The sequence below is a fragment of the Gopherus evgoodei genome, chromosome 10 (assembly GCF_007399415.2).
Source record: "Gopherus evgoodei ecotype Sinaloan lineage chromosome 10, rGopEvg1_v1.p, whole genome shotgun sequence".
NCBI lineage: Eukaryota > Metazoa > Chordata > Testudines > Testudinidae > Gopherus > Gopherus evgoodei.
In genome coordinates, this window is record NC_044331.1 from 44,996,748 (window position 1) to 45,023,560 (window position 26,813).

The 26,813-nt window shown below is 43.4% G+C and overlaps 1 protein-coding gene across 10 annotated transcripts in view; it reads left to right on the forward strand.

Moving 5' to 3' along the window:
* NEO1 (neogenin 1) overlaps window positions 1-26,813 on the forward strand; it is a 559,154-nt gene that overhangs the window by 407,156 nt on the left and 125,185 nt on the right. For 6 of the 10 annotated variants that reach the window (XM_030577723.1, XM_030577731.1, XM_030577724.1 and 3 more), the window contains exon 8: window positions 22,649-22,868. In XM_030577723.1, coding sequence (XP_030433583.1) covers window positions 22,649-22,868 — 220 coding nt within the window. The remainder of the gene's footprint in view (window positions 1-22,648; window positions 22,869-26,813) is intronic. The other 4 variants (XM_030577728.1, XM_030577730.1, XM_030577726.1 and 1 more) reach the window with 1 other exon arrangement.

The window sequence follows — 26,813 nt, forward strand, 5'->3', positions numbered from 1 at the left end:
AGCATTTAGCTTACGGTAGTCCACGCAAAAGCCTGTTTCCCGATCTGGTTTGGGAACTAGAACCACTGGAGATGCCCATGCACTGTTAGAGAGGCAGATTATACCCATCTGTAGCATGCTTTGGATCGCCTGTTCTATAGCAGCTTGGGCATGAGGAGACATCCGGTAGGGTGGGGTTCTAACTGAATGAGCATTACCTGTGTCAGTGGAGTGGTATGCCCCTTCAGTCCATACCGGGGTGGCTGAGAACATTGGGGTAAAGTTAGTGCACAGCTCCTTGATCTGTTGCCGCTGCAGACATTCCAGGATGGTGGACAGGTTCACCTCTTCCATGCCACCATCATTTTTTCCTTCGTAGTAGACACTGTGGCAAATTGCCGATACTGTTATGCTGGGTCTCACGCTTTCTCTTCTTTGGGGAAGGTTTCAGGGCACCATTTCTTGCCTCTGAACTGGTATTTTAATTACCCCACTAGTGTCCTTGAGGAGGGGAGTGGAGAGGGAGGGACCTGGGCCCGCCCTCTTCTCCAGGTCCCAGCCCAGGGGCCCTGAGGTTTGTGGTGAACCACTTGAACTAGCTGTTCCTTCCCCTGGGCTACTTCCCTCTCCTGCCCTTCAGCTTGGGAAGGGGCTTCTTGCCCTTGTTTTACACAAGCCAGGTGCCCCTTACCTAGGGTTTCTTTTGGATTTCTCAGCCCACCGCAGCACTCCTCCAAACTTTCCTTTTGTCTCTCTTCAATACTGTTCTCTTCTCCAACTCCTTCAAACTGCTCTCTGCTCCAACCAAACTTTCCTGCTCCAACTCCCACACTGTCTGACTGAAGCAGGGGTTTTTATCACATGACTGACTGCTGGTGCTCTAATTGGCTTCAAGTGCTCTAGTTAATCTATAACAAACCTTCCTCCCCTTAGAGGGAATAAGGCTCCCTGCTAACACTCTCCTGCTGCCCTCTGGCCATGCTGTATCACATATCCCCCCTACTCCACTCAACACCAGGGGGTTGGGCTACTTGGGACGAGAGGCAGTGCCGTTGCGATAGGCCATCAGCGTTGCCATGTTGGCTTCCAGCTCTATGCTGGACCTGAAAATGGAAAGGCTGCAGAGAGAGGAACCACCTCGTCACTCTGGCATTCTTCTCCTTGTTCCTGTGCATCCACTGGAGCGGGGCGTGGTCTGTCACAAGGGTAAACTGCCACCCCAGGAGATAGTAGCGGAGAGTCTCCATAGCCCATTTCATTGCCAGACATTCCTTTTCGACAACCGCGTACTTTTGTTCCCTGGGGAGGAGCTTCCAGCTGAGGTACAAGATGAGGTGCTCCTTCTCCTCTACCATCTGGGAAATGACGGCACCGAGCCTCACCTCCGAGGCATCTGTTTGTAGGATGAATTCCTTCTCGAAGTCTGGGGCTATGAGTACTGGATGGCAGCATAGGGCTGTCCGTAAATCTGCAAATGCGTCTTCTGTCGTATCAGTCCACTTCACTATCTCGGGGCCTCGAGCTTTTATCAGATCCGTCAATGGCCCTGCTCTTGTGGCTAAATGAGGGATGAATCTCCGATAGTACCTACTATTCCTAAAAATGCTCTGACCTACTTTTTGCGGATTGGTCGAGGCCAACCTTGTATTTCCTCCACTTTGTTCCACTGGGGTTTTACCAAACCTCTCCCTACTACATGCCAAAGGTATCTGGCCTCAGCTAGTCCTATCGCGCACTTGAGAGGGTTAGCAGTGAGCCCGGCCTTTCGCAGGGCATCCAGCACTGCTTCTACTTTTTCTAGGTGTGTTTCCCAGTCAGGGCTATGTATGACTATGTCGTCTAAATAGGCGGTGGCATACTTGGCATGGGGTCGTAATAACTTATCCGTAAGTCTTTGGAATGTTGCAGGGGCCCCATGGAGTCCAAAAGGGAGGACAGTGTATTGAAACAGGCCATCGGGTGTAGAGAAGGCAGTTTTTTCTTTGGCATCCTTGGCCAGGGGAATTTGCAAATATCCTTTGTTCAGATCCAGAGTGGTAAGGTATCGGGCCTTGCCTAACTGATCAACTAGCTCGTCAATGCATGGTATCGGGTAGGCATCAAAGTGGGATACTTCATTCAATTTCCGGAAGTCTTTACAAAACCTCAGGGTGCCATCAGGCTTGGGCACTAGGACGATCGGACTGGACCACTGGCTGTGGGATTCTTCAATGACCCCGAGTTCCAGCATCTTCTTCACTTCCATCCTAATTTCTTCCCTTTTAGCTTCCGTTATTCGGTATGGTCTTATCGTCACCCTTACTCCGGGGCTGGTGACAATATGATGTTGGACTAGTGTTGTTCGGCCCGGTTGTGTACAGAATACGTCCTGGTTCCGGTGGATCATTTCAATATCCTCTGTTCGTTGTTCTGGGGTTAATTCAGGAGATATCTTTACCTGTCCCTGTGGGTCATCTGTCTGAGGTAGAGCTCCTCGAATGACCAGACATGTCTCTCTGTCATGCCAGGGCTTCAGTAAGTTGATGTGGTAGATTTGCTCTGGCTTTCGGCGGCCTGGTTGTCTAACCTTATAGTTCACTTCCCCAATGGCTTCCACTATCTCATATGGTCCGTGCCAGCTGGCTAGAAGTTTGCTTTCTGCTGTCGGTACTAACACCATCACCCGTTCCCCCCGGCTGAAATCTCCGTACTTTTGCCTGACAGTTGTAATATGTCCACTGGGCCTCTTGTGCTTTTTCCAAATGTTCCCATACTATCGGAATTACTTGAGTTATTCGCTCTCTCATCTGTGTCACGTGCTCAATGACATTCTCTCCTGGGTTGGGTTGTTCCTCCCAATCTTCCTTGGCGATATCTAATATTCTGCGTGGGTGGCGTCCATATAATAATTCAAAGGGAGAAAAACCCTTGGACGCCTAGGGGACTTCCCGTATAGCAAGCAGTAGATACGGTAGAAGGGTATCCCAGTTTTTTCCATCCTGTGCTACCACCTTCCGGATCATACTTTTAAGGGTATGATTAAATTGCTCGACCAGTCCATCTGTTTGTGGATGGTAGACTGAGGTCCGTATGGCCTGGATGCGGACCAGGGCACATAAGTCTTTCATTAGTTTTGACATGAACGGGGTTCCCTGGTCTGTCAGGATCTCCTTAAGGATGCCCACTCTGGTGAAAACCTGTAGTAGTTCTTTTGCTATTGCCTTGGATGTGGGATTTCTTAAAGGAATGGCCTCTGGATACCACGTGGCATAGTCAAGGATGACTAGTACGTTTCAGTGGCCCCGTGCTGATTTTTCTAATGGGCCCACTATATCCATGGCTATCCTCTCGAAAGGGACATTAATAATAGGCAAACGTACTAATGGGGCCCGCTAGTGAGGTCGGGGGCTATGCAACTAGCATTCAGGGCAGGAGGCACAATAGCGCTGGACTTCTGCGCGTATCCCTGGCCAATAAAACCTCCTTAGGATTCTATCCAGTGTCTTGTCTACCCCTAGATGTCCCCCAAATAGATGACTGTGAGCTAACTCTAGTACTGCCCTTGTGTGTTTCTGTGGGACTAAGAGTTGCTCTATCCTGTACAAAAGATCGCGTTTGAGCACATAATATGACCTTGGGCCTTTGATTTTTCCTTCCATAGGCACACCATTTACTTCCACTACCTCCTCCCTCACGTTCGCATATAATGGATCTTCGGCCTGGTCCTGCCCAAAAGTCTCACGTGCAGTACCGAACTGACCTAATTCTAGGGGGCCTATTTCTACTCTTCCCCCTGGAATGCTCCCACTTGGGCTAGGAACCGCCTCCGAGTTTTCCTTGGCCTGAATTATCTCCTGGTCTCCTGAGCGGGATCGCCTACCCACAAGGGAAGTTTTTTGATTCGCTGCTAGAATCCTGGTCCCTAACCTCTTATCTGCCCTTCATTCTCGCCTAGACCTTCAGGGTTTTCCAGGGGATGAGAATAACTCTGGAGCAAATTCGGCAAACACTGGAGTGAGGCTATCTGTAGTTGCCTCCGTCTCAGCCTGGGTGTTGCTACCTTCCACTGGCTCTATTGGTGTAAGTAAGCTTTCAAACCCGGGGAAGTCTCTCCCAATCAAAACAGGATAGGGGAGCTTGGGGACCACCCCTGCAGAAACCCTGGTAATATTTCCCTGGATCTCAATCTGTACCGGAATTTTAGGGTAAAAATTCATGATGCCATGTACGCACGTTACCCCTGTGTTTTTGGCCCAGGTTAGTTGGTCTGTTGCCACCAACTTCCCCGAGACCAGCGTGACAGCACTCCCGGAATCTATTAATGCTATGGTCTTTATACCATTCATTTTTACTGGTCTGGTATATCCATGTGAGGTCATTGTTACCCCTACTAGGCCGATTAGGCCACCTTGCTCCCCGTAATCCCCCAGATTACACTGCATAGGTTCTTCCTTGTTGGGGCATTGGGCTGCTATATGCCCCAGTTCCCCACACTCATAACACCGCCCCCTTATTCCGGTTGTCACCCTCTGCCTGGGGCTATTTGGCCAGCCCCCCACCTCTCTCCCCAAACCCCCAGGTCCCTTCCTGGCCTCGAGCCATTCCTTAGTGTCCTTCCTCCCAGTAACAGTTCTTCTATAGTTCTCGACAGCCCTGGGCCTTGGGTTTGGGGTTGGCTTCCTGGAATGCCGTGTCTCCCTGACTGGGGTCTGGAACAGTTCGCGGGCTGCCAGCTGTCTTTCCACGAGGGAGACCAACTCATCATAGGTAGAGGGATCATTCTGGCCAACCCAAGACCTGAGACGTGGTGGTAGCCCCCTCATATACCGGTCCAATACCAGTACCTCCATCATCTTCTCAGAGCTAAGGGCCTCAGGGCGCAGCCATTTCTGGGTCAGGTGGTTCAGGTCAAACAATTGTGATCAGGGTGTCTTGTCCTCCGTATATTGCTACTCATGGAACCTCTGGGCTCGCAGTGCCGTTGTTACTCCGAACCTGGCCAGGATCTCTGCCTTTAGCTGGGAATAATCTGCTGCAGCCTCTGCAGCCATATCGTAGTAGACCTTCCGGGCTTCCCCACACAGGAATGGGGCAAGGATACCAGACCATTGATCTCAGGGCCAGGCCTCCCACAGGGCTTCTCTTTCAAAAGCCAGGAGGTATGCCTCCATATCATCCTCCCGTGTCATTTTCTGTAGGCAATGGCTAGCTCGTATGGTCCAGGTCCCTTCACAGTTGCGATTCTGCTCCATAAGGGCCTTCATCTGGTTCACCATGTCTTTCAGCTGGGCTCGGTCCTGAGCAGCCTGACTCATCAACAGATGATTGGTCTCCTGCTGCATTATAGTCGCCTCCTGTTGGGCGGTTGCTTGGACCCGGGTAGCCTCCTGCTGGGCCGCGGTGGCTTGAAGAAGAGCCTTGACCACGGCGTCCATCTTAAGGATGGGAGGGTTTTGCCTAACCCTGGACTAAGTCCCCAGCGCGCAAATCCCACCTCTGACACCACGTGTGGCAAATTGCTGGTACTGTTATGCTGGGTCTTGCGTTTTCTCTTCTTTGGGGAAGGTTTCAGGGCGCCATTGCTTGCCTCTGAACCGGTATTTTAATTACCCCACTAGTGTCCTTGAGGAGGGGAGTGGAGAGGGAGGGACCTGGGCCCGCCCTCTTCTCCAGGTCCCAACCCAGGGGCCCTGAGGTTTGTGGTGAACCACTTGAACTAGCTGTTCCTTCCCCTGGGCTACTTCCCTCTCCTGCCCTTCAGCTTGGGAAGGGGCTTCTTGCCCTTGTTTTACACAAGCCTGGTGCCCCTTACCTAGGGTTTCTTTTGGATTTCTCAGCCCACCGCAGCACTCCTCCAAACTTTCCTTTTGTCTCGCTTCAATACTGTTCTCTTCTCCAACTCCTTCAAACTGCTCTCTGCTCCAACCAAACCTTCCTGCACCAACTCCCACACTGTCTGACTGAAGCAGGGGTTTTTATCACATGACTGACTGCTGGTGCTCTAATTGGCTTCAGGTGCTCTAGTTAATCTATAACAAACCTTCCTCCCCTTGCAGGGAATAAGGCTCCCTGCTAACACTCTCCTGCTGCCCTCTGGCCATGCTGTATCACAACACCTTCAGGCCACTCAGCGTCGTCTCCTTCATGGGCTGTAAACTGACAAACCTTTAAATCTCTGGAATAAAAGGGCTTTAGAGAATTAACATGGTACACTTTAGGGTTGAGGTGGGGAATGCTTATGAGATAGTTAACAACTCCTAGGCGCTCTTAGACCTTGAATGGCCCTTCCCATGATGCTTCCATCTTATGGGCCTGTTGCACCTTCAGGACCATAACCTAGTCCCCTACTTTGAAGAAACGCTCTCTGGTATGTTTATCATACCAGGCCTTTTGCTCTTCCTGAGCATCCTTTAGGTTTTCTTTAGCAAGGGCTAAAGAGCGTCGGAGGGTGCTTCGTCAGTTGCTTACAAAGTCTAGGATTATAATTCCTGGAGAAGGCATAAACCCCTCCCATTGCTGCTTCGCCAACTGTAATGGCCCCATAACCTCATGGCCATACACAAGTTCGAATGGTGAAAACCCTAAACTGGGATGTAGTACAGCCCTGTTGCAACTGCTGCAACACTAGATCCCAGTCATTGGAGTGTTCATTTACGAATTTACGTATCATGGCCCCCAAAGTTCCATTAAACCTCTCCACCAGGCCATTGGTTTGATGGTGGTAAGAGGTGGCAACCAAGTGATTCACCCCATGAGCTTTCCACAGATTTTTCATGGTCCCTGCCAGGAAATTAGTTCCCAAATATGTAAGGGTGTCGGAGGGCCAACCTACCCTGGCAAAAATGTCTGCTAAGGCCTGGCACACAGTTTTAGCCCTGGTGTTGCTTAGAGCTACTGTTTCCGGCCATCGGGTAGCAAAGTCCATGAAAGTCAGTATGTACTGCTTTCCTCTGGGGGTCTTTTTTGGGAAAGGACCCAGAATATCCACAGCTACTTGCTGAAATGGGACCTCAATTGTGGGAAGTGGCTGGAGAGGGGTTTTGACTTGGTCTTGGGGCTTCCACCCATTGGCACACCTCACAAGACTGGACATACTTAGCAACATCCTTGCCCATTCCCTCCCAGTGGAAAGACTTCCCCAAACAGTCTTTGGTTCTATTCACCCCAGAATGGCCACTGGGATGATCATGAGCTAAGCTCAAGAGCTTTACCCGGTACTTAGCTGGAACTACCAACTATCTTTGAGGACCTCAGTCTTCCTGGTGTCCACCAGAAAGAGTCTCCTTGTATAAAAGTCCTTGTTCTACAACAAACCGGGATCAGTTAGAAGAGCTGAGAGCCGGTGGGGTGCTCTGTGCCGCCGCACAAGCTTTATGAAGGCTGTCATCTGCTTCCTGCTCAACCTGTAACTGTTCCCTTGAGGCTGGAGACATCAGTTCCTCCGTAGACCGTGGACTTGGGCTTGGTCCCTCTGGAAGCGATGTAGGTGATGAGGTTGTTTTCATTGATTGTGAACTGCTTTCCGCTGGTGCACTATGTGATATTTCAGGCTCTGGCTGAGCCTCTTGGGTAGGGTTGTCTGCTGCTTCTGCCAGTTCAGGCCCGCTGATGCCCTCTGGCATTGGAGTTGTAGATGGGTTTGCAAGCGCTGGAGTCATTGTTGGCAATGGTTCTGGTGCTGGTTGCTTTTCCAGTTCCGGTTCTGGGACTGGATGCACTATGGCTGTTGCAGTTGTTGGCAGGGGATCCGGTTCCACCACCTCTGTCTGGGTCTCTGGTAACACAGACAGGGCCCTTGTGGATGGCTCAGGAACAGGGTCTGGAAGCTTGCCTGGCTTGGCTGTGTGTCACCATCCCCACCCTCTTGGCCAGCTTCACCTGGTTGGCCAAGTCTTCCCCCAGTAGCATGGGGATGGGATAATTGTCATAAACTGCATAAGTCCACGTTCCTGACCAGCCCTTGTACTGGACAGGCAATTCAGCTGTAGGCAAGTTTAAAGATTTTGACATGAATGGATGAATTGTCATCTGGGTTGATGAATTTGGGGTTCACTAAGGATTGGTGGATAGCTGACACTTGTGCCCCCGTTTCTCTCCACGCGATAACCTTCTTTCTGCCCACTCTCAAAGTTTCCCTTCGCTCTGAGGGTATTTGAGAGGCATCTGGGCCTGGGTATCTTTGGTGTGATGGTGGTATAATGAACTGTACTTGGTTCTTGGGGCAGTTGGCCTTTTTATGTCCCAGTTCATTACATTTAAAACATCGCCCAGCTGACTGGTCACTGGGCTGAGGTGGGTTGCTGGAGACTGGTGAGGTGGGACAATAGGGTGTCTGGAGCTTTCCTTGGGTTGTAGGTGGGGTCTTGGGTTGCCCTTGGTGATAGAGTTTATTTTCGGTTTGCCCCTTCTGATATTCTCTCCCCTTGCTCGTAGTTTTTTTTCTTTTCTGCCACTTCCACCCATCTGGCTCCAATCTCCCCCGCCTCGGTTACAGTTTTGGGCTTCCCATCTAGGATGTACCTTTCTGTTTCCTCAGGAACACCCTCTAAGAACTGCTCCATTTGTATTAGGAAGGACAGCTCTTCCAGAGATTTAGCATTTGCTCCTGATATCCAGGGCTTCCAATTCTTCCCAATGTGGTAGGCGTGTCGGGTAAATGACCCATCTGGTTTCCACCTTAGGGCTCTGAACCGCCGACGGGCTTGCTCAGGTGTTAGCCCCATTCTGATTCTGGCCTTGGTTTGAAAAAGATCATAATCGTTCATGTGTTCCTTAGGCATTTCAGCCGCCACCTCTGCTAAGGGTCCATTGAGCTGTGGCCTCAGTTCTATCATGTACTGGTCTGCAGAGATGTTGTACTCAAGGCAGGCCCTTTCAAAATTTTCTAAAAAGGCCTCAGTATCATCACCTGCCTTGTAGGTGGGGAATTTTCTGGGATGGGAAACAGTACCTGGAGAAGGGTTGTTAGGGTTGGCTAGTACATCTGCTAATTCCAGGGCCTGCTGGTGGGCCTCCCTCTGGATCTCCATTTCTTTGTTTCATCTCCATAGCTCTCCTGTGACCAGCCTCTTTGGCTTTCTCTTCTGCGTCCAGCCTAGCCAGTTCTAGTTTGGTAACTGTTTCACTGGTACTCATTTCCCTGCTTTTTTGTGCTGGCCACACCCCTCTGCAGCTCACTGACTCGGATGCACTCAGCTCAGGGCTGCTTGGTTAACAGAGATTTTCTAACTAGCTATACCCAAGAGGTAGAAAGAAAGAAAACAATTCAGCTTGTAAATTCCATTTTGCTGGCTGCTTGCTCACAGCTTGAAGCCTCCTCTTAACAAAGACCCTTGTTAAAAAACTTAACACCTCTGCCTTCAGGCTGCTTTCTAAGCAGCTAGAAAGGAGAGAAAAAAAATCCTACTGGCTTTTGGTTCCTACAAAATCCCAAACCGCTGCTCACCATGTCAAGGTTTTTCCCCCACTCTGAACTTTAGGGTACAGATGTGGGGACCTGCATGGACACTTCTAAGCTTAATTACTAGCTTAGATCTGGTAACATTGCCACCACCCAGAATTTCAGTGTCTGGGGCACTTTCTGTCCCCCCAAAACTATCCCCTCCCTGGGTTGCCTTGAGGGACTTCACCAATTCCCTGGTGAACACAGATCCAAACCCCTTGGATCTTAAAACAAGGTGAAATTAACCATCCCCCCCCTTTCCTCCCACCAATCCCTGGTGAGTCCAGATCCAATCCCCTTGGATCTTAGAACAAGGAAAAATCAATCAGGTTCTTAAAAAGAAAGCTTTTAATTAAAGAAACTTTTTCATCTTTTCTATCTCTGTAAAATCAGGATGGAAAATGCTTTACAGGGTAATCAGATTCCAATAGACCAGAGGGGCCCCTCCTTAGCCGTAGATTCAAAGTTACAGCAAACAGAGGTAAAATCCTTCCAGCAAAAAGAAACATTTACAAGTTGAGAAAACAAACCTAAGACTAACACGCCTTGCCTGGCTAATTACTTACAAGTTTGAAACATGAGAGACTGATTCAGAAAGATTTGGAGAGCCTGGGTTGACGTCTGGTCCCTCTTAGTCCCAAGAGCAAACAACAACAACACAAAGAGCACAAACAAAAGACTTCCCTCCACCAAGATTTGAAAGTATCTTGTCCCCTTATTGGTCCTCTGGTCAAGTGTCAGCCAGGTTTACTGAGCTTCTTAACCTTTTACAGGTAAAAGAGACATTAACCCTTAACTATTTGTTTATGACATGTCAGAGCTATTCGTTAAGTGGCATAAAATACCCGCAATACTGAATTAGACAAAGGGTTTTAACCCTCAAAGGAGTGAAATTCTGGGACAGCTTTCCAAGGGGAGCAGTGAAGGCAAAAAACCTAACTGGCTCCAAGACTGAGCTTGATAAGTTATGGAGAAGATCATAGAATCATAGGGTTGGAAGGGACCTCAGGAGGTCCTCTAGTCTAATCCGCTGCATAAAGTAGAACTAAGCCCCAGACAGATTTTTGCCCTGGATCCCTAAATGGCCCCCTCAAGGACTGAACTCTCAACCCTGAGTGTAGGAGGCCAATGCTCAAACTACTGAGCTCTACAGATGGTATGATGTGACTCTACACTGGCATGTGGCCAATCTGCAACTGTTAGCAGATATCTCCAATGGCCGGTGATGGGACACTAATTGGAGAGGGCTCTGATTTACTACAGTGAAGGTATCTGTGTCTTGACAGCATAGTCAGGGCCCAAGTGATTACCATATTTGGAGTCAGGAAGGAATTTTCCTTCAAGTCAGATTTCCAGAGACCCTTGGATTTTTCCATGTTTCTCTGCAGCATGGAGCAAGGGTCACTTGCTGATTTAAAGTAGTGGAAATGGTGGATTCTCTATAACTTTAAGTCTTTAAACCATGATTTGAGGACTTCAGTAACTCAGCCAGAGGTTAGGGGTCTGTTACAGGAGTGGATGTTCTGTGGCCTGCAATGTGCAGGAGATCAGACTAGAGGATCATAATGGTCCCTTCTGACCTTTAAATCTATGAAGAAAGAGACATGTCAATAATAATTTACTTATCAATATCCAGAGCCTTTTATATGAAAGGATTATCATAGAATCATAGAAGATTAGGGTTGGAAGAGACTTCACCCCCCTGCTCAAAGCAGGACCAACACCAAGTAAATCATCCCAACCAGGGCTTTGTCAAGCCAGGCCTTAAAAACCAGTAAGGATGGAGATTCAACCACCTCCCTAAGTAACCATTCCAGTGCTTCACAACCCTCCTAGTGAAATAGTGTTTCCTAATATTCAACCTAGACCTCCCCCACTGCAACTTGAGATCATTGCTCCTTGTTCTGCCATCTGCCACTACTGAAAACAGCTGAGCTCCATCCTCTTTAGAACCCCCCTTTGAGGTAGCTGAAGGCTGCTATCAAATCCTTCCTCACTCTTCTTCTTTTCTGCAGACTAAATAAGCCCAATTCCCTCAGCCTTTCCTCGTAAGTCATGTGCCCCAGCCTCCGATCATTTTTGTTTCCCTCCGCTGGACTCTCTCCAATTTGTCCACATCCTTTCTGTAGTGGGGGGACCAAAACTGGACGCAGTACTCCAGATGTGGCCTCACCAGTGCCAAATAGAGGGGGATAATCACTTCCCTTGATCTGCTGGCAATGCTCCTATTAATGCAGCCCAATATGCCATTAGCCTTCTTGGCAACAAGGGCACACTGCTGACTCATATCCAATTTCTCATCCACTATAATCCCCTGGTCCTTTTCTGCAGAACTGCTGCTTAGCAAGTTGGTCCCCAGCCTGTGGCAGTGTATATAATTCTTCCGTCCTAAGTGCAGGACTCTCCACTTGCCCTTGTTGAACCTCCTCAGATTTCTTTTGGCTCAATCCTCCACTTTGTCTAGGTCACTCTGTACCCTATCCCTACCCTCCAACATATCTACCTCTACCCCCAACTTGGTGTCATCTGCGAACATGCAGAAGGTGCAATCCATCCCATCATCCAGGTTATTAATAAAGATGTTGAACAAAACCAGCCCCAGGACTGAACTCCGCTTGATACCGGCTGCCAATTAGACATCAAGCCATTGATCATTACCCATTGAGCCCGACAATTTTAGCCAGCTTTCTATCCACCTTATTGTCCATTCATCCAATCTATACTTCTTTAACTTGTTGGCAAGAATACTGTGGGAGACCGTATCAAGAGCTTTGCTAAAGTCAAGATATATCACATCCACCGCTTTCCCCATATCCACAGAGCCAGTTATTTCATCATAGAAGGCAATCAGGTTGGTCAGGCATGACTTGCCCTTAATGAATCCATGTTGACTGTTCCTGATCACCTTCCTGTCCTCCAAGTACTTCAGAATGGTTTCCTTGAGGACCTGCTCCATGATTTTGCCAGGAACTGAGGTGAGGCTGACTGGTCTGTATTTCTCCTGGGTCTCCTTCCCTTTTTTAAAAATAGGTACTATATTTGCCTTTTTCCAATTGTCCAGGACCTCCCCTGATTGCCACAAGTTTTCAAAGATAAGGCCAATGGCTCTATAATCACATCAGCTGATTCCCTCAGCACCCTCAGATGCATTAGATCTGGATCCATGGATTGCAGTGCACTTTGCAGACATATGATATGCAGGAAATGTTTCAGCCATCTCTGCAGAGAAATATAACAGTATCTATCAGTACTACACAAAAGTTCAAGACATGGAAGCAAGAAGAATGCTGTATCCAGTTGAAACTGCAATGAGAATTTCTGTAATTTTGAATATAATTCCTTGAACAGAAATTTGTCCAGGGCTATCTGAAGCTTGGCACTTTGCCGCTGTATAGAGTTCTGTGCTAGGGCTAGAATACCACCCAGCAGATCATTAGCTGCAGTTCCAAAACAGATGCACATATTTATTTCAATTCACACTACAATTTTAAAAAAGTGTCCATCCCAGACTGTGGGAATCCTTGAAGGTCTCTTTAAAAAGTATTACACTTGAATAAACTATCACCACAGGTCAGTAACAATGCATGATACCACTACGGATGTTCCTTGGATGTCTTCCATTTAATGGTATGCCCAAGTCTACTTGTTTTGTGAGATTGTTGTGGTTTGTATTACATTAGTGCTTACAACCACCAACAGAAATTGGGGCTCAATTGTGCCAGGCACTAGACAAATGGTGAAATGAAAAGTGAAAGACCGCATCTGCCCAGAAGAGCTTACAGTCTAAATAGACAAGAGACACAAAGTGTTAGATCAGAAGCAGACACAGAAAAGTGAAGTGACTTGCCCAAGATCACTCAGCAGATCAGTAGCAGAAGCCTAATGAGATCACAGCCAGAAGTTGTGTTGCTGCAGTCTGACTCCTCAACTCTGTAAATTTCCTGTAAATGGCTCCACATGCAGTAAAAATAAATGTTTTTTCCAGTATGTACTGTATTTTTATTTGTAACTTCTCCGTAAAGAACTAGTTACGTTTGAATATAGTGTATTGGATGGCAGAATCAAACTGTTGCTTTCTACTGTTATGAAAAATTGAACTCAAACTACCACACATTGCTAAAGATTCCACTTTTCTTCAGAGATTTCAGTTCTGCATAAGAATACAATTTTAAGAATATTTACATTCCCAGGGCAGTCTGTACAGGATGTATTTTGTGTTGCCTTCGTATATGATGGGATTGGCTTAGTTTTTATTATTTATTATTAGTATTATTATTTACATGTTCTTGGGGACAGGATATTAGAAAACTGATTTTCAAACATTGCAGTATGTTGTTTACTTCATTTTTGAATATGCAGTTTTGGTTGGTTTTTGCTTGAGCCGGAAAGCCCATTTCTGAGCATTAGTTTTTCAGGTCTCTGGGGGAAGAAGGTGTGATACTGTGTTGGAGTTTTTTCCTTCTTTTTAGTAGTCTGTGTCTGTTATGATGAGAAACATATTCAGTGCCTTTTTCTTGTTACCTCCTTCTGTTGGATGCTGGTATCCTCTCTGAAATGCAGCATTTCTGATTAGGATTATAGGAGAGGCTGCCTTCCTCTCTGGACTCTCTGCTGTGTGATGCGTCAATAACGTCTGTCACACCTTTTTTAATGACTTTTATATGACAGGAAAAAATCAAATTCCTTCCTTTAAAGCAAAACATTTCACAATGCCATGACTTTGGGAGGAGTGTTCTTTATTATCCTGGATTTTATGACTTCCTTTAAAAGTTTACAATGAAATATTTTTTAAAATGTACTCATTGCCAAATCTGTACACATCTGAATGTGTATATGTTCACAGAATATACACAGTGTCCATATATTGTCTTCATTGTCTTAAGAGTTTATTATAGTGATTTAGTCCTCTTTGAAACAGGACTAAAAGTCAGAGCGCATTAGTGGACTTTTAATGCACATCAGCAGGATGCACATTGTTAGACCATGGCAGGCTTCATACCATAGCTTGCTGCATACTAAATGTCCATGTAGACAAGCCCTAAGAAAGGTGTAATTCAGGTCTGTTTGTACTGAATATGTTACAAGGTGGAGAAGTAATTCAGTCATCATACCTGATTTGCTGAGACTGTCAGCAAAAGTGTCAATTTTATCGATATGGACACTTGTCCAGTAAGAACTGGACTTGTATCACCAACTAATATATTATTTAGTTATATGGTGGTAGTACCAAGGGCGCTGTTAAGAATAACAAAAGGACAAGTCCTGCACTGAAAAACTTAGTCTAAGCATAAGAAAAAGAGACTAGGTAAATACAGGAAACAGATGGGGGGCTGTCCTTTAAAATATAAGATATGGTAAATACGTAATGATGCAGTTATTTCATGACAATAACACTGCCACCAGGTGATGCTGTATTGCTTAATTCTGCAAAGGCAAATGTCAAAGAATCTGATTAGCTGATGAATGTAGCTTGTGACTAATGCTCTTTAAAGTTTCACAGCCTCCTAACCAAGACCAAAGATAAATGTAGGAGGGGGAGAGGATATTTTCTGTGAAGTTCAAAGCTGGGCAGTCAGTGCTTTTGATGGAATTGAGATGTGTTTCAAATGCATATTCTGGCCTAGCATTAAGTAATTTTTTGACTGTCAATCTACACAGAAAAGACTACTATTTTAACAAGTAAATAACCTTGCCAGAATAACTAAATTCAATGTTGGCAATTTGGTTCTTATGAGACATTTATTTTTACTTTTACAGTTAAAGATGATAAAGCATTCAAGCATGTTGAATAACTTAGTTCATGATTTTTTGGTGAAATGGTAAATTTGCTGCTTTTTAAAAAAAGTGTTTGTAAGCCAAGCCAGAAGTTGTAAGCCAAGCCATTGTTCTCAAGCAGCTATAACATTGATTGCTGTGTTTATAATCTTAAAATGAGTTTCCTTTACGCTTGCAGCATTATATATAGTATTTTTATATCCAAGACTGAGTGCTCACAAATGTTAAGTAATTCTCAACAATGGCTTTACTAGGTAGATTGTAGCAGTAGTATCCTCATTTTGCAGATTCGTAAAACTGAGGCACAGAGAGTTCAACTTGTCCACGGTTGTTCAGCCACTAAATGGCAATGCTGTCAGCAGAAGACAAGATTCCTGACTAGTTAGGTGTACTGGTCACTAGGTAAACATTTTTACTATATACATCTCTCTCTTTAGTATGTCTGATGCATAATAAAACCTGCTGTTTTACATAAACCACTACTTTGTTGTAGTTTAAAGTGACCATGGTCATCATTCTTATGGTAACCATTTTACTTTTTAAATTTTCATTTGGTATAGTCAGTGTCAGGCTGTCGGCATTGGAATGCTATTGCCTAAAGCAGGAGGAAAGCCTGTGACTATGCCATTGTGTGCAGTGGAGAGAGAGAGAGAGAGAGGAAAAGGGAAATCTAAACCGGAGGGGCTAGACAGCATGGAAAATATTTATAATAATTAGCTAACCAGTAAAACATTTCATTTTAGTAGCCCTTTGGGAGTGATGTTTTTGATAGAACTTTTTTTAAATGATCACATTAGCATCCTGAAGTGCTTATGATAGAATAACATCACTTAAATATATTCAAATTAGTTCGGTCTCCCCTAGCAAATTATTTTAATAATGATGAGATTCTCTTTGCTGTGTCATTGAAGAATTGTGCCATCTTAATCCATCAAAATGTAGTAGTCATCCTCACTTTTTTACTGAATGGAAAACCACCAAAGGAATGTTTTATACTGTGCTTTCACTACTGAGACCTGGGTTCAGATCTGTATTAAGTTACCAAGAAAAATGATTTTGGTTTCAGTCTAGACACCTGTGGATATTTGTGCACATTACAAAGCATTTTGATACAATTGTCACAATAGGTAGTCACTGTTCAAGAAAATCCCTTGGACCAAAATATTTGCCAAGGAATGTTATGACAGAACAGACTTGAGCAATTAGCAAGCCAGGTCGTGCTCCAAAGTGTTCGTTCTGCACATTGCCACAGCTGGACTAACTGGGAACCTTGTGGTCTTCAGATCTATCAGGTGCATGATAAGGAATCTTCTCTTTAGCTGAGTCAGTAGGATGTGTGTTAAGCTTGTTTTAGCTGGAATTCACTCTTTGCATATCGTAAACATGGGATATTTCAGGCCATGGCCTAGGCAAATTGACAGAGCTATGTGTGGGAAATCTACGGCATATACATTACAATGTCTGGCAGAACATGTATATCTCTTGGGATGATAAACTTATTTTTCTATTTTTTTTAATTGTAGGTTAGTCATTTCCCACATTATAACATTTGATATCAATCCCCTGCATCATAGCTGGATACTTACTGAATGCCCAGGGCTTGCAATGAACATTTGTCTTGGTAGTTAAAGGTCATCTGCATCATTTTAGTCTCATAATACAAGCATCTCATTGTGTTTTGTTGCTGAGTTTACTATAAAATGCGTTGGAAAGCTTCATTCTTGGAGCAGAAAGAGCAATATTTTGGAAGTTTTGTTTCATAATATTTAAAAATGTTTATCCAGTCTTTTGGTTCTGACAGATGAATCAGCCTCTTTTCAGTGTCCATTGGTCAAGCAGTTAGGTCCCATGTTTCAGCATTTCGCTAAATATAGTTTTAGCAACCATATCATTATTTAATGATAACCTTCTGAGCACAGTGGAGCTGCTATTTAAAATATAAGGGGGACTGATTCATTTAAGATCAGCTGTAGTTCTGCTGAACCATTTCTTTCAAATGATCAAGGAAACATACTGTCTGTGGATTTTGCAGCATCGTTGGGCATTAGATGAGTGTGGGAAATGTTTGGCTTTTTTTCCTTGAGAGCCCATTCAAAAATATGTATGAAAAGAATCTCAATATCAGCAATAATTGAGAAGATTGATCTGTTGTTTGTTGTTCTAGCGATGTGGAATATGACTCTTTATCCAGGTTCTTAACAAATCACTTGCATCTTTGACATGCTGCTAAAAAAAATTGAGATTAATACAAAACTGCCCAGAAATAGCAATTTAAGGAATGTTCCAGAGGAATGAAAAAATGATGATGAGATGTATGTAAAGATTTGTTTCAATAATACCTTGTTAAACTGTGCTTAAAAGTTTGAGATAATAAAGTGGTTCCTTTATTGGTATTAAACTAATTTTAGTGTAATTATTCATTGACATAGCTGTGCACTACTGAGCATTGTGCTCACAGATCTGTTTGTAATGGCATTCGAGGCATATTGAAAGAGAGTAGGGGGCTGAAGGGAGGAAGGAAATAACCTAGTCTTCTAAATGGGTACCACAGGTTTCAACAATACCAATTTGTTACCAACTTGATATTTAATTGCTGCTTCCTCTGGGTAAGTTTGCTTGCTTATTCCTTGCTTACCTTACATGTACAATTTACAAGTCTTTCATGCATTTATTTGGTTCATGGTTTATTTTTCACACCCGCTGTTTTTTTACTGTGTTTGCTTGATCTACCTACAATGCAGTCAGGAGAAGTATTTCCAGTCTCTCGTCTTGCACAGGGACACAACTGAGTTTTTGTTAATCTGGGAAACTTTGGCAGCTCTCCCAGATGCTTCGGCTTGATGCCTACAGGTTCCACAAATACAGTGTACAGACTACTTAAAGCAAATGATGGGAGTGTTTCATTATATGTAGAGATGAATGTATTAATAAGTGGACAGTGTTTTAAATTAAACGTGAATTTTAAAAAAATTCATTAGAGTTATTTTTTATGGACAGCTTTCATCAGGTACTTTGGTTTCAGTTCGGTTATTTAAAAACCTTTAGATAACTCTTTTAATTAACATGGTGATTTGCAACGATAGATAAGACTTGTTCCCTGCCCCAAAGAGCTTATAATTTAAATAAATCACCTGACACAATTACCAAGACATCATACATGAACCAAAACTTTAATGTAATGTAATCTAAAGATGCATATTTTGAAATTAGAATGTCAAGAAGTGTTGGATTTTAGGAGAGAGAACTGCTATTGTGGAAAAAGATTTGGTACTGAGTTTAATTTTTTTTTCTTTTTAAATTCATAACAGATATTTGTTTCCCTCATTCTTCCTGGAATTAGGCTGAGCAACTAAAAGGGTGGCTATGATTAACTTTGAGTGTTAAGACAATGAAATTGATGCTATGTGGAATTATGTGGGTAAAATTTTCAAAAGTGCCTAACTGAGTTAGGGTCCTAAGTCCCCCTGGAATGGAATTTAGGTTCCAAACACAGTTAAGTGCTTATGAAAATGCTACCCTAAAGCAGTGGAGCAGTCATCTTTCAGGGATGGACCAGAAGTTACCACTTCAGAAGACATATGGCTGCCTGACATGGCTTCTATGCAGTACAGTACAGCTTGATATTTGTATAGCACTCTTCACACAAGCCGAATCCCTAAGTACTTCATGGAATTAAATAATGAAGTAACAGAGATAAAAGTAGAAGGAAAGGAAATAAAATCTACAGGGAAAAAATAGGTTTTCAACTGGAAATAAAAATGAGAGTCTTCAGCTGTGCTGGGAGATTATTCATGTTTACAGGAACTATATAGAAGGCTACCACATTTTTATCCACAATGGCAAGATTGTGTTGAGGGAACATAAAGGGTGTCAGTGATTAGGAACACAGTCCAGTGAAACAGTGAGGCAGGTGCTTAAATATGAGCTTCAGAGGAGCTCCGCTGACTTAAATGGGACTATGAATATGCTTAAGGTTAAGCATGCACTTAAGCACTTTGATGAATGCTATTCTCCTGCTTTGCCCCCTTTATCCTTTGGTACCTCCCATACTCTAGGAGTACTAGGTGAAGCAGTGTAAGGCCACATACACCCACATCTCTCCTGGGTTACTGCAGCTCTTATTTGACCCAAGAACAAGGACCAGAATCTGTCCCAATGTCTGTAAGAAATCCATAAAGATATAAAGGGGAAAAAACTTGGATTGGATTCTGAAATGGATGAGACCCTACTAGAGTTGTTTGAAGATGGGAAAGCTGACTGCACTACTTAGTTTGTCTGAGAAGAGCCAATGGCATTCTGTACATACTGGAATTTGGAGGGGTTATTAGTCTGTTGTATTTCAGTTTCTACTGCCTTAGACAATCTGTGAAAATTACTCTTCCTAAAGTAAATAGACTCTGATCACAGTATCCCAGCAGTGATCATAGAATCTCTGCCCTGGAGGAAAATTTCTTCCTGACCCCAAATATGGCAATCAGCTAAACCCTGAGCATGTGGGCAAGACTCACCAGCCAAACACTAGGAAAGAATTCGCTGTAGTAACTCAGATCCCACCCCATCGAACATCCCATCACAAGCCATTGGGCGTATTTACCACTAATTGTCAAAGACCAATCTCATTATACCATCCCCTCCATAAGCTTATCAAGCTTAGTCTTGAAGCCAGATGTGTCTTTTGCCCCCACTACTCCCCTTGGAAGGCTGTTCCAGAACTTCACTCCTCTGATGGTTAGAAACCTTCATCTAATTTCAAGTCTAAACTTCCTGATAGCCAGTGTCACTGGAATTTAGTGGTGATGATGGCTTCACCTACACTTTTCCCAAACATTGCCAATGTAAACAAAGTCAGAGAGGATATTTTTTAAAAAAGGGGGGGCACAGATTTCAGCAGATGTGTACTGTGTGGCAGTTATAGTGGTGATATAGTGGTAGATTGGCATATGTGATATGTGGGGTGGAGTTAAGGCCCAGTCAGCTGAGGAAACGCAAGGTCTCAGTCAAAGGAGAAGATAAGAGATGGAGACTTACTTGCTGTGGTCCTTTAACCAATAAAAGCACAGGTCTTTGAAGCATCGTGCGCGTGATTGTTTCATATTAAGTAGTTCTCATCATAGACTTTGTCATATTCTGTAGGTCTGATGAAAGCAAATATTCTAGGCTATCAGCCAATGGATATCACTTCTAGCACCATAAAAACATGGCTAGTTGTTCTTGGTTTCGTTTTGTTTTTTGAAGGACTGAACCTGCAATATGAAAGTAATATGAAGCATAAACTAAATTATAAGCATGGTTGTGAGTGTATTGTATATATTGTTTTAGCCATTTGGTGTCAGTTGTTTGAGAAATGGAAACTATGAGAACAGAGAATTCTGCTTGGTCAAGACTGAGAGGGTATTTTGTTGCCAGTTTTCATATTTGGAATTTAAAATGAAGGTTCTTTTAGTAACACTGTCAATAGCCCTGTCTTTCAGTGTCTGTGCTGATTTGCCATCTTGTTTGTCGTTCATGCAACTGTAACATTATTTTATTCTGTGGATGTGTCTGTAGTTTTGTCCTTGCCACTCATGACAGAGGTGCTTATCATCCACCAATACTGCAGTTGTCCTCTATGCCTCTAGTGCACAACAATCAGTCACTTCCTCCTCCTTCCTATTGATATCATAACTGCATAAAAAAAAATGTAATAGCATATTGTGTACCATCAGCAAAAGAGTGAGGCAAACTCCAAATTTTAATAATTCACACGAGCCTCTACTAAAGTGTCTAAAGTTAAATGTAAAGCCTGAAATGTGATGCAAGCTACATAACATGCATCAAAGATGTTTTTAGCTTATTGTAAATACCAATTTAATCTTGATTTCCAAGAAGGTCAAAAACAGCTCCATTATCCAAGCAATCACAATGATTGTCAGACTGTTCAACTAGTGCTCATTCAGATTTTACATCAGTAATATTTAGGACATAATGATTAAGCTTACACATGGTTAATGTAAAACAAAGTACAAAATAATTTTCAGAAAAACTATAAAGGAACAATAATACCTTGCTATTATTTTAGTATTATGACACAGCTTAGAAAGTGGGCGGTTAATGATTTCGACTTTTTGGCTGTAGACACTTGACTCTAGACATCCTAAAATGTCAAGTTGCTGCTCCAGATCATGGAGGCACTATGACTTCTCAACAAAATGTTTGTAAGAGTGTTAAAAACATGTATTGTTCCCTAACCACATTTTTGGAAATGGCTGAACCGTTTTCATAGATCATAGAATCATTAGATGACATTTCCAAAAACAAGTCAACCTGAATGGTTTAAGTTTTTAATAAAGTTCTAAGCAACTGAAAAAAAAAATCTTGTAATAGAAAATGTCAGGTGACCTTAACAATCGGAGTTGCTGCATTCACAGTCTATAGTACTGCTTGTAACTGGGCTTCTCCGACACAGAATATTAGCACTAGATTTAGTGGAGGCTTGCATGGATTATCTTAATGGGATTTAGCATAAAACTGTTTACATACAGTAGCTGCTGCTATTAACATGCATCAGATTACAGTTTACCACTTTTTAATATATTATTCCAAGGGATTTGTCTGAGCATTACTATAGAAGCGTAATATATGATGACATACAAGACATTCAACAACACAGTTTACATGGCATTCTTCATCTCATGAAGCAATATTAGGTGTGGTTCTGTTAATACCCTTTAAAATTGTCATAAAAAATCAGTAAACAATGAGAAATAACTAGTTATTGGAGAGAAATACCTGATTTGGGTAGAAGATAGGAGCATCTGTCTAAATATCATAGGAAGACTATCACTGCATCAGATGTATTGACTGTATTACAGCCCAAACTCCTTCTGATACCAGTTAAATGGTACTATGCAGCAGGTAGATGACACTATAGTTTGATACGCAACTGGAACTCTGCTAACCTACTTCATAATTTGCCCATCAGAACTGGATAACCTTGCAGTGCCTCTTCAATGAGCTTTGTATAATCCACAGATTACCTTTTATAACTGAGTCTAGTACAAATTAATACCACATTTTAACAAAGTAAAATAGAAAATCAGGTTTGAATGTACTATTGAATAGCAAATGAAAGTTGATTTATTTTTTTTATTTCTTACAAAAAATGAAAAATATTGTTGGGCACCGATGTGTCCTCTTATGAGGTGATATCTTTCCTCAGTTCTCACCCTTCCCCTTCCCTTGCCACTTCCATTACAATGGAGATTTGGTCTGCTTGCTCTACAATGATGCGTCCTTTAATATTTCCCATTAGTTTTCAATAGTTACGCTTTGCCTGCATGTCAGCCTTCAGTTTAATGGCCTTTTGTGTGTGTGTTCATTTTGTTTTGTTTCCCATCGTGGTTTTGTTTATTTCTTTTGTTTTTTTCTGTTTTTCTTTTTTTAAACCGTCGTGATGTTTGCCCTTCATATTCCCCAATGTTTGCACATGACAAGATGTTGCCATCCCAACATTACCTCCCACTTCACTGACCAGTGCCACTACTGACCATCTAGCACCAGCTACAACTGGACCATTGCCTTCAGCTCCTCGGGATGTCGTGGCCTCCCTCGTCTCTACTCGCTTCATCAAACTGACGTGGCGGACACCAGCATCAGATCCTCATGGAGACAATCTCACCTATACAGTATTCTACACCAAGGAAGGTATAAACAGGTAAAGACCTCTGCTTGTGAATTGGATTGAATTCAGTTTTCTGCATCCTTTCACATCTCAAATACTGTGCCCTCACACTAGTTTATAAGGGCAAACAATATATGTATAGTGTGGTTCCATACAGTGTCCAAAAGCTGAAGGGCTAGAGGGGTTGGCAAAGTTTTACTGGAAACAATTAGAATTAGCAGTCCTTGATATTTATTCCAGGGCTAAATGTTCAAGGGACAAGTAAAATATATATGGTAAACTCTTGCACCATGTTAGCCCTTAAACAGTCAATAGATACTACACCACAATATCTGAAATGCGGAAATTATTTCATGTTCTAAAACCAGAGACATACTGTCAGATTCCAGATACTACAGTGTGGTAACTGTTGGTGACTGTTGACTCCTTTACGTACAACAGTTGCCATTAAAATCATCGTATTGCTGATCATTCATTAATCTTGTGTTGGCACAATGCTTCACCAGTTTAATACAATACATCCAGCTTTTTTAGTGAAAGAGACTGCCATTCTGAGTGGCAGATCATCTAGCATCATCATGAGGTAGAAGCTCCCCTAATTGGTAAACAGAAGTTAATACTCAGTTTAAGCAATGCAAGTCTTCAGGGGATGTCAGGGAGCTGGCGCCTCTACCATCTGGGAACTCATGGGGGGTAAATTTCTGGTAATGCCTGCCTGTCTCCCCCAATTCAAGGTCTTCAGTTGTGTAAATATTCAGCAGGAACCAGGAAGATACTTCCTGCTGAAGTGCTTCTCTCCTGAGCAAAGGGGCAGACTCATCTCTTAATCTTTAGAGAATCACCTAGGAAATTCCAGGGCATTACCATGTAGGTAGGGGTTGATTTGCTGCTAATACCCTCTGTGGTTCACTTAATTTGGCCCACACAAATTCTGCTGTGGCCCTAATTCAGCAAGGTTTTTAGCATTTGTTTAACTTTAGGCATGTGAGTCATGACACTGACTTCAGTAAGACTTCTTATATTTAAAGTTAGGCACTTGCTTAAGAATCCTGCTGGATCAGTGCCTAAAGGTATGTCCACACTGCAGTACAAAACCTGTGGCTGGCCCATGTGAGCTGACTCGGGCAGCAGGGTTATAACATTGCAGTGTAGATGTTTGTGCTTGTGCTGGAGCCTGGGCTTTGAGGCCCCACAAATGGAGAGGGTCTTGGATCCCAGGCTCCAGCCCTAGCCTGAATGTCTACATTGCAATGCTATAGCCCCACAAGTTGGGTCCCATGAGCCTGAGTCAGCTGACATAGGACAGCCATGGGTGTTTTATTGCAGTGTAAACATACCTTATGTGAGGTGGACACAGCCCCAGTCAGCATTCCTGCAGGCTCTGCTGCTAATCTCTTTGTATAAGTGTATTTTTTTTTGCCAAATAAAGATAATAATGTTTACCTACTTTAGAAGGGTGTTATGTAATTTAACATTTGTAAAGTGTGGAGATCCTGAGATGAAAGCTGGACCTGGAGATCCGCGTACCTATGACTAGAAAATTTTATGTAACGTAAATAAGAAGCTAAAAGAAAATGTAATGAACTAGATTAAAAGTAAGATATAACCATCATCCTCTCTAAATGCTATGCCTTCTCATTAAAAATGAGTGTGGTTGCTATCTGTCTTATATTCAAATTAGGCATGATCTGACAAGTTACCAGTGTTTATCCAGGTTAGGCTGAATTTTGATTCTGTCAAACTTAATTAAGCAAACAATTCATGGAGTCATAGAATCCTAGAATATTTGGGTTGGAAGAGACCTCAGGAGGTCATCTAGTCCAATCCCCTGCTCAACGCAGGACCAACACCAACTAAATCATCCCAGCCAAGGCTTTGCCAAGCCGGGCCTTAAAAACCTCCAAGGATGGAGATTCCACCACCTCCTTAGGTAACCCATTCCAGTGCTTCACCACGCTCCTAGTGAAATAGTGTTTCCTAATATCCAACCTAGACCTCCCTCAACCTAGTCACTGCAACTTGTTCTGTCATCTGCCATCGCTGAGAGCAGCCTAGCTCCATCCTCTTTGGAACCCTGCCTCACTTTTCTCTTCTCCAGACTAAATAACCCCAGTTGTTTCAGCCTCCCCTCCTCAGTCATGTGCCCTAGCTCCTTAATAACATTTTCATTGCCCTGCCCTGGACTCTTTCCAATTTGTTCACATCCCTTCTGTAGTGGGGGGACCAAAACTGGATGCAACATTCCAGGGCTCACCAGTGTCGAATAGAGGGGAATAATCACTTCCTTCGATCTGCTGGCAGTGAGCCTACTAATGCAGCCCAACATGCCGTTGGCCTTCTTGGCAACAAGGGCACACTGCTGACTCATATCCAGCTTCTCATCCATTGTAATCCCTAGGTCCTTTTCTGCAGAACTGCTGCTTAGCCAGTTGGTCCCCAGCCTGTAGTAGTGCATGGGATTCTTCCTTTCTAAATGCAGGACTTGCACTTATCTTTGTTGAACCTCATCAGATTTGTTTTGGCCCAATCCACCAATTTATCTAGGTCACTCTTGTCCCTATACCTACCCTCCAACATATCTACCTCTCCCCCTCATCTTAGTGTCATCTGCAAACTTGCTGAGAGTGCAATTAATCCCATCATCCAGATCATTAATAAAGATGTTGAACAAAACTAGCCCCAAGACTGACCCTTGGGGCACTCTGCTTGATACCGGCTGCCAACTAGACATCGAGCCATTGATCACTACCTGTTGAGTCTGACAATCCAACCACTTTCTATCCACCTTATAGTCCATTCACCCAATCCATACTACTTTAACTTGATGGCAAGAATACTGCGGGAGCCTGTATCAAAAGCTTTGCTAAAGTCAAGATATATCACATCCACCACTTTCCCCATATCCACAGAGCCAGTTATCTCATCATAAAAGGCAATCAGGTTGGTCAGGCATGGCTTGCCCTTAGTGAATCCATGTTGACTGTTCCTGATCACCTTCCTCTCCTCCAAGTGCTTCAAAGTGGATTCCTTGAGGACCTGCTTCATGATTTTGCCGGGGACTAAAGTGAGGCTGACTGGTCTGTAGTTCCCCGGGTTCCCTTTCTTCCCTTTTTAAAAGATGGGCACTCTATTTGTCTTTTTCCAGTTGTCCAGGACCTCCCCCAATCACCACGAATTTTCAAAGATAATGGCCAATGGCTCTGAAATCATATCAGCCAATTCCCTCAGCACCCTTGGATGCATTAGATCTGGGCCCAGATTGTTTATTAGGGGATTATATTAGTTAACACTGAAACTAATCTTCAAATCAGTGCCTGAAGCTAATCCTCCATTCAAAGCTTGACTCTTGTCATGCATACAGTCACTAACTTCACTTTACCTAAACCAATGGCTTGAAATTTTACAAGCAAATCCTGTGGTAGGATTCTAAAAGGTATTTGAGAGATATGGGGCAACAAATGGGAAGCGCTCACATCTTGAATCAAATTAAAATTAGAAAAAGGTTTGACATAGAAATACCAACTTTGTTTTAGAAACTTGAAATCTAATCAATTTTTTTTTTAAACAATGAATAAGAACAGAAGTTCTCAAGCTGAGATGCATGCACTGCTGATGGTGTTCAGAGAGCAGATTGGTCACATAGTACTAACTCCTCCATATTTCTGCCTCCAATGTTGCAGTGAAAGCTAGCAAACATACACTAAAGCTAGGATGTTCAGAGAGACCTAGGGAATCATACACCCAGCTTCCACTGAATTCCCCTTAATACCCTTTGAATTTCACAGCCTTAAGGTGGGTTATGAGACCATCTCTATTCTAAAATACACAATGCACACTAAAAAAAAAAAATTAACATTCTTAGCTAAAACTAATTTCAGGTATTAGTTTGTTACTGAGTCCCTTGGTCATTTTTTTGTGACTTGCAATCACATTTTCCTGTTTAAATGTTTTTTTCTGTCCATTGTTGTGGGGAAAGAT